This window comes from Nanorana parkeri, unplaced genomic scaffold (assembly GCF_000935625.1).
Source record: "Nanorana parkeri isolate BGI_ZX_2015 unplaced genomic scaffold, ASM93562v1 scaffold332, whole genome shotgun sequence".
NCBI classification, from domain to species: Eukaryota; Metazoa; Chordata; class Amphibia; order Anura; family Dicroglossidae; genus Nanorana; species Nanorana parkeri.
The window spans coordinates 240,049-248,896 of NW_017306600.1; the positions used below are offsets into that span (position 1 = coordinate 240,049).

At 38.4% G+C, this 8,848-nt stretch overlaps 1 protein-coding gene across 1 annotated transcript in view; it reads right to left on the reverse strand.

The window, feature by feature from the left end:
- Window positions 1-8,848, reverse strand: part of DOCK2 (dedicator of cytokinesis 2) — a 173,616-nt gene that overhangs the window by 17,758 nt on the left and 147,010 nt on the right. Inside the window, exons 48-49 of the mRNA XM_018558336.1 lie at window positions 5,336-5,463; window positions 118-280 (exon numbers count right to left, since the gene is read on the reverse strand). Of these exons, the coding sequence (XP_018413838.1) occupies window positions 118-280; window positions 5,336-5,463 (291 nt within the window). The remainder of the gene's footprint in view (window positions 1-117; window positions 281-5,335; window positions 5,464-8,848) is intronic.

Here is an 8,848-nt window from a genome sequence, read left to right on the forward strand (position 1 = left end):
CCACTGCTTCAATCTAGATTTCAGCTTTCACTGACAGCCTGAGGTTCAAACATAGACCTCTCCCATGACCTGCCATGGTCTGATAGTTAATAAAAGAGATATGGTTTCAAAACTTACTCTCTTGGACTCAGCAGTTTTTTCATCAGCAAACACTACACTGCTCCTTTTTGTCTTTTTACGAGACCTTCGCAATTTTACTTCAGTTTCACTTGATATAGGAACTGGACCCACTTCAATTCCTTGAGGTTTTGATTTGGCCACTGCCACTTCGAGGTCAAGGCTACTAGAAAGTAAATGGTATAATGATTAACATGACCATTCCACAACAATGTATTTAAAATACCTTTTTCATAAATCATGAACATTATATCATGTTATAACATCAGAATAGGAATGAAAATACATACTACAGTAAATTTTGATAATGCAATCACAGCTTACTTGAAAAAAAAAATCTCTTTCACTTAGTGAATGCTGCCTTCTGTCTGCCCATCCTTTCCACAACTTCCTGGATTCCCATTGTGCTTTGCATCTCTTTCCCTGCTGCTTGATGTGATGCAATCTTGATATCTCAAGACTACATAGCCCACAATGCATTGCTTCCATCAAGCAATGATAATGCTAGATTCTTCAGACGTTGAGTTGTATTTCAGAATGCAGGCTTTGAGTTGTGCACAAGGAAGTGCATATTCGCAGGGCCGAGTGAAATTGTATCATTGCACTAAGGAAGTACATTCTATGGGCATTTTAGTCTAAGTAAGTTTACAAAATTCTAGATCTTAATGGTTATTAAGAGTGGCATAGAACTTCTGAAAATTCAAAATATAAATACATATTTATTTTTAGTTTTTGGTCATAGATATCATGTAAGTATATTTCTAATGAGTTCTTGAAGGAAATCCAAGAGTCTAAAATGTTGTGGAGGAGGTAACTCTGAGGTTCTAAGAGATGAGAGGTGGGGTGTAATTCTGGAAATCCAAAAGTGGATTTCAAACCAGGAAGAAGAAATGCATGGGCATGTCCACCATATGTGAAGAATGGAAACCAACTTCAGATTTACAGCATGAACCCTTATCAGGTGCTGTAGGGTATTTCTTACAAATCCTATTGGGGTGAAATACCACCTTGATAACATTTTGTATGCAGACCTTTCAGTTTTCAAACTAGTGGAGCATTTGTGCCTTAATATGCATATACATTCCAGTGTCCGTGGACAAGAGAAGGCCTACCACGTGCCGCCTATGAAGATAGTGGATAATATGTAATGCTTTAATTGTGTTATCATTGCCTTCCCTTCAAGGATTAAAGCCTACTTGTTCTAAGCTAATTTAATTAGAAAGAAAATGTACCATCTGTATTTAACAGATATAGGGTCATAATTAGAGCAAGAGGTTGGGTCTTTACCCTGTGGGCTTCCAGCATGGACGGGTATAATGAAAAAAAAACAGAACTGATCAAGTTAAAGACTTTAGTGAAGTGTGCGGTAAGAATGGCAGGCAGAGCTGTGAAATCATCTGGTCCAGGACATTTGCTGGGTTTCTTTCACAAAATTTTTATTAGGTTTAGAAAACAATAACCATGCGCAGGATATAGGTAAAGAACAGCTGGTGCAGCAGCTAATCCATATCCGTTAATGCAAAACAAACAGCCAGCATATATTAAAACAACTGATATAGCAACAGCGACATAGGTAAGACAAAATGGGAGGCAGTGACATTACAAGATGCCCTCGCATTTCCACCAAATCCAGAGCTCATGCAAATACCTCCAATTTTAAAGACATCATGGGATGGTAATCCCAAAGGACATAGGCCCTTAACCTGTGATAAACAAAACCCTGGTGCACGGGTATTAAATCCTGGAAAGCCAGGGAAAAAAACGTAACTTTACTTAAAGTGATGTAAACAATATACAAAAGGGGGGGAGGATGGGGAGGAGGAAGAAGGGGAGAGGTCTAAAACCCAAAAAAAGGAAGAGGCAGAGGAGAAAAGAAAGGAGAAAAGGAAACTCGGACCACAGAAGTTAGCCTGAAAAAGAAAACCGGAAAGTAAACTAAAAATTGTACACAAAAAGAGAACCAAGAGAAGAAAAGGTCGAGTGGGCATTCTCTTACAAAGTGGGATGGCTCATTTACCATGTTTCATATGGAAAAGGGCCTTGGTAAATTCAGAGATCAAGATGGGGCTCTCAAGAGATGCAGGCTCTGTCTGATTAAGTTTAGGCATTTTACTTTGTAAGTTTAGGCATTTTACTCAAGCACCAGTCTCAGTGGCCGCACACGTAAGGCGCGACGTGCGGCTCCTCCCCCGCCAACTGACACATTAAAGCCGCAGGGGGATGATTGGATGGCGTTCCACTAATGGAGCTGAATGGCGTGCTATTCCCCAACTGCAATACACACCAGGACTCTCTGCCATCTCCAGATTGTCAGCACTAGATGCTGGGACCTTGCTGTCAGTTTCCTCCAGGAACGCTATGATCTGCTCTTCCGAGATTCCAGGGGACAAACCTTCTCAAAAAACTGCAAGTAACCTTAATCCACTAAGGACTGGTTGTTATCTGCTGTCATACAACTTTGTAATCTTGTGGAGAAATTCATTGAACTAGATACGTCATCATAACCCATGCCTGTTGCTATGTCAGTGTGTCAAAACCCATGTTGCTGTGATTGAATATGGGAAGTTAAGGTATCCTGATTGTGAACTACAAGATACATCAACCCTCTTTGAGTCGGGGTTCCCAATACTGTTTAGCAAGAGATTTTGATCGTACTTGAGTCTTCAGTTTGCACCTAACCAGGTCGCATTACTATTAATATTGTATATGCTGTGATCAGTTACATAGTGCAGAGCATATTAAAAAAAGGGGAAAGGGAAAGAAAGGAGCTTTTCGGTGACCTACTCTACTCTCTCCGAACTAAAACCCTGCTGCACGCCATCACACCGCACGATATCGTGCGGTGTGATGGCGTGCAGCAGGGTTTTAGTTCGGAGAGAGTGGGTCTATGCCGGTTGATGTTCCGTATGGTGGGGTGGTGAGCCTCAGTTCAGTCCCTGGCTACAATGGTATGTATACAGCTTAGTAAGATACACTATATTCATATATGTACTAAGTAGCTTTTGCCTGTCTTTCCAATCTGCCCGAGATTTACTGTTAGCACTAACAATTGATTTAAATAAGTTCAATAGTTCTCGTCTGCAAAGGCTGGGAGTTACACCTTGCAGTGACTGACCAAAGAGATATGGATACATATATGCCAATCAAGTTACAAAAAAGTATCAATAGGGCAATTGGTTAGATACAATACAAGAGCACTTATCCATTGTGACTATATGGATCACAATAACCTTACACCTTTTTTTCACTAGGTATATACTGAGGCTCACTCAAGTCCCCTCTATTTCGGCCACCTATATTTATCCTATCTCTCTCTCTGCTCCCTGGAGGTACGAGGATTTATCTCCGGATCAGTGGACAGATACTGCCATATGCCGGAACAATTGGTATTTACCTTCTATTATTGTATCGGTACTAGATATTTCAATATTGCATTTATTTTGGAGTTAAATTAATTTATGTTTGATTGATAGAGAAATATCACAAATTATCTCCCAAAACTTTCTGAAGAAGCCGTTTGGCGAAACGCATCGAAGACTGGAGCAAGCAGAGAATCATAGCTGAATTAATGATATGTAGAATATTTATGTACAATTAATCATTGAAATAAGATATGGATACAATGAGAGCAATGACCAATATACGAATTGATAATCATGATTTTTGTGTGGGCTCCAGGGAGGTTATTTATGTTGTATACATCTATTTATGATTTTTATCTGGATGAATTTTAATATATATGTATTGACATTAGGAATCTAGTTATTAAAATGAAATTTTATTATATCTAAGAATCTACTGACCTTATTTTTGGATCAATTCCCCGGTATTCTCTAGCGGTCACTGAAAAGCCCCTTTCTTTCTCTTTCCCCTTTTTTTGATATATTTGTTTGTGTAATGGTTCCTAACCTATGTAATACATAGTGCAGAGCACTTAAGATATTTAATCCCATGTTACGCACACTCCTCTAGGGTGTATGAGGTAATATGTCTGTGGAGTCGGTGAACGGTGAATGATGTAAAACAATTCCTAACCCTCCTTCACAAATGTGCAGAGTACCTCCTTGGAATTCTAACCTCCATGTTTTACCTACTTGGTCATAACCCAGACTGTATCTGCATAGTGCCACTCTACCCATTTTCCCTTTAACGTGAGTGTCTATATTTTTCAATATTAAATTTCAATATTGGAATTGACTACCGAATAACCGTCACTAAGACTGGGTACTGTGGTGAGAGTGGATTGAGCCCCCCAACGTACCTAAGGCCTCTCCGCAGCTTTGATCCTCCAGAAATAACATAGACGGTGTTACAATAAGCGATCAATTTGCATGTTTATTCTTACTTCCACCATTAAAGTCATTTTTTCCCCTCCCCCAATGTTAATGAAAGCACTTACCTTAAATTATGTTTCTTAATCCGATCTTCTTCTTTCCTGTCGTTTTCATCTGTCCCTCCAGTGCTGCGGCGGGTCTCCGATCCAGCGCTGACTCCTCTGAGCTTGCTGGCACTTTCTGTCCCACGGTGTCTGCATGCAGGTGCACGCGTCCATAGACTTCCCTTGTGTCTCTCCTCGCGTTCCGGCCGAAAATTTGAACTGCGCATATGCTCGCCCCAAGATGCTTTGCGGCCGCCCAAGGATCTTCACATTTTTGGACGGGAGCGCGCAGTGAAGACACAGGTAAGTATTAACCTCTGTTACAGCGTTTTTTTTGTTTCTTTTTACACTTTTGCTAGCAGTAGATATATGCAAAAAAAAACGGGGCTTTAATTATCCTTTAACTGTCTACTTGCGGATGCCCAAGGCAGAGCTAAACTTACATAAAGGTTGTTTGCTTTAAACATTTGGGAACTATAGAGATTGAATAAGTGCATTACAGCATAGAATTAATTGTTTATTGCTCCTAGCATTGAAAATATTGGACCAAACATGGAAGTTAATTAAATGCCTTACTTGTTCTCACCATTCTGCAGTTAAAGCACAGGCTTAAGACAAACTGAATGTAAACACAGTAATCTTAGAATGACCTTGATCACTGATGGCAGCTCTCACAGAGAAAGGAACACATAGTAATCAGTTGCATTTGCTCGATATCCATGGGTATATTTAAAGAGCTACCTTTACAGTAATCCTTAAGGTGAGAGAGCAAGTCACCATTTCCTGCAAAACACCAAGAAGCAGAACCCATGATTAGAGGCAGCAAGAATTTTGACTAACCTTTCTGTGACAGTCTTGATAGGAGTGCTGCATTCAGATCCAATTGAAGACATGGAAATAACAGACATCTGGCGATAAGATCTTAGCATGGATCTTGGTCTTCCAACTCGGCCATCATCAATGTCAGGCTGCAAAATATTTTTGCTGTCAGATTTACCACAAAAGTAAAATATACCTATTTTAGGAAAGTGACTGAGGAAGGAATTGGTTTACACACTTTATGTTGCCCTCCACAACCAGTTATATTCTCCCTTTTTCTCTCTAATACTGCAATGAGAGAATCTGCTATGGGGTTAGTAATAAACCTGGTGATGTGGCACTATAAGAAAGCTGAAGGTCAAACAATGTATATTACAAATATTTGTAAAAGACAGCTGGTGCTTTTTTGTGTGGTACATTCCTGTTTGTTTTTTTTCAAATAAATCAATTGACAAGGGTAGGTCAATTCACTTGTCTGAAAACTGGGCAGCTTGAAAATGGTTCTGCTACACTGAAGATATACTGTATACCTATGCCGTATTTTATTTCTTAAAATAGTACATTTTCTAAGTTTAAACATTTGATTTGTTGTTTTTTTTGCTGTGAATAAAATATGGGTTTATGAGATTTGCAAATCATTGCATTCTGTTTTTACACAGCATCCCAACTTTTTGGGAATTGGGGTTGTAAATAAAGACAGAATCTCCTTATCTATCCTATCTATTTCCTTTTTAAATTCCAAAATTAATAATTACATCATATATTGAGGTTATTCTCCCACTGAGTTTCAAACTCTTCTGTCATGTTCCTAATTGTGGTCAAAATTTAGACCCTAAGGCCAAAGGGATTATAACCCTCATCAATATACATTTCTAGAAAATCATATTTGCCAGAAATGCACAGATTTCAGTTTTTATGTAATTTTTACACAGCGTCCCAACTTTTTTGGAATTGGGGTTGAACAGAACTGCACTTATAAATCACAAATTGTTTTCAAATAAAGACCATTTGGAAAAATAGCTATTTGTAAAAATACAATCGATACAATTAGGGATGTTCAGATACCAAGTACATGACCAGATACTTTTCCAGCTCCAAGACTGGACTAGAGAAAAATTCAAAAGTGAGGAGGCAGCTGCCATTTTTAAGGAGCATACGGAGCTCTTGGGATTTGTACATCCATTTTATTGTATGATTTTATTTTTTTATAAATGTATATAAGGGATTCACGGATACCATTTTTTCAAGTACAAGTACTGATACTTGTCCAAGTACTCACAGATACAAGTACTGATACATTTTTGTTTATTGTCATGTGACAGTTTTTCTACAACAATACAGACTAATGATTTCAGGACAGTGGTGGAGCGCCAGAGCTAGGTCCCAGCTGCAAACGCTGCAAACCTGGTAGTTCTTGTGAAAATGCCAAGTATCGGCACTGGTATCTGAACATCCCTAGATATAATGTAATATATCAAAAATACATTCTCCAGAGATAGGACAGCCTTTCGTGAGGGCCATGCCTATCGATGGATTAATAATCAACATGGTAGGCTAAGCAATCAAGGGAGGAACAAATATGATATGGATGTTGTAATTTCTGATATCTCCTCACATGCCTCTTTTCCTCAAAGATTCACCAGGATCACACTCACACATCTACCCAATCGGGAAATAAATGGCACAAAGGTAATACACACTAGTGAGGAAGAGGTGTTTGAATAGACAGAAAACTATTGATTCGGTGAGATCAACAAAGGATGTTACAAGTATTACCCAAAGTGGTGAAGGTACACATACTTCAGTTTCAAACATAGATGGTGGTGGGGAGAATGCATGTACATTCAATTGGCCATCTAGCGAGAAACCATAGTATCACAATAAAGCCCGCTGATAAAGGGGGAAATATTGTAGTGATGGATAACCTGTTTTATGAGAATGTGTTTGAAAATTTTGAACAATAGGGACTGGTATAGGAAAATACTCATAATTGAGGATCTCCATATGACAGAGGATGTTTTGTTAGTTGCCATTGATGTGGAAGAGTAGGACCAACATCAATGGCAATGTAATAATGAGAATTCCAAGACATAATGTTTTCAGTCTCAATGGTACCTACAGGTGCAGGGAGTAGTTATGGGAACTTGTGCCCAGTCCTATGCTAACCTGTACCTGGGGGGTGTGAATGTAACCTGTTTTTGGATGATGCCTTGTAGATGTACTTGTGCCATGTGATACTTGTGCCATGTGGTACATTGATTACATTTTTATCATCTAGGAGAGAGGTAGTTCATTCTTGGAAGAATTTGTTGCAAAACTAAATACTAATATGTACAATCGTACAATCTTTCTTTAACTATACCCAGTAATTCAAATAAAATCTCCTTCTTGGATGTTGAGGTCTTCAGGTATGACAGTACAATAAGGAGTACACTGTATCGTAAACCAACAGCAGCTAGCGCCATTTTGCATGCTGACAGCTCTCATCTGGTCCCCCTTATATGTTTAAAACCATAAAGTCAATATTTACAAATTCAGCACAACTTTGCATATGATATAAGCTTCCAAAGGGAAGCAGACACTATAAAAATACATCTGTTGCACAGAGGCTATAGTCCCAAATGCCTTAATCATATCAAAATAATTGCCAAAAAGCATGGGAAATGTTGTTTTATTACAAACAAAAGCAATAAAAAATGTAAACTGTCAAATTGGTTACTAAATATACAAGATAACACAAACAGATTCACAATATCATACAAAAATATTTGCACTTATTATTGGGGGACCCCCATGCAAAACAGTTTGTTAATCAAACCCTGGAGATTGTGCATAGAAAGACATAGTTTTTGCAGGATAAACTGATACATAGTTTCTACAGAGGTGACAATAGAGGGGACCTGTGCAAGTATAAAGAAATTAACAAATGCCATAGTTGCTCATACTGTAAATTAATTGAGGGTAAGGAGGTTATTCTGCCCAATGGTATACTTTTTAAATCCAAACATTTTGTAAACTGCAAAGCAACAGTGGTAATTTACTTATTAACATGTGAACGTGGGGCTTATTATATAGGGAAGACAAAGCGCAAGTTCTGGCAAACAATACATGATCATATACTATATATGCAATTGAAATAGGGGACCTTAGCCTGCCTATGGGTTGACACACAGCAAAACATTGTAGGTATAATCCATCTTGTGGCCAATTTATGGCTCTTGATCATGTACACAGAGACCCAAGAGGAGGTGATTTAAATCGTAGATTGTTACAGATGGAGATTAAAGCTACAGATGGAGATTAAAGCTTAAACTACACAGTTCCCAGGGTTAAATGAAGCAGTGAGCTTTAAGCCCTTTTTATGAAAAGCTACCAACTTGGGCATATCAATCATAAAACATAAATTGCTAATTATGATGTACAGATTTGTATATATTTTTATGGATGTCTTATTCGTATAGAGACATTATGTGTGTGTCCTATGGGGCCTCTGAGACTAATGGGGGTTCTATGTGCAGGCCCTATAACTGTGTG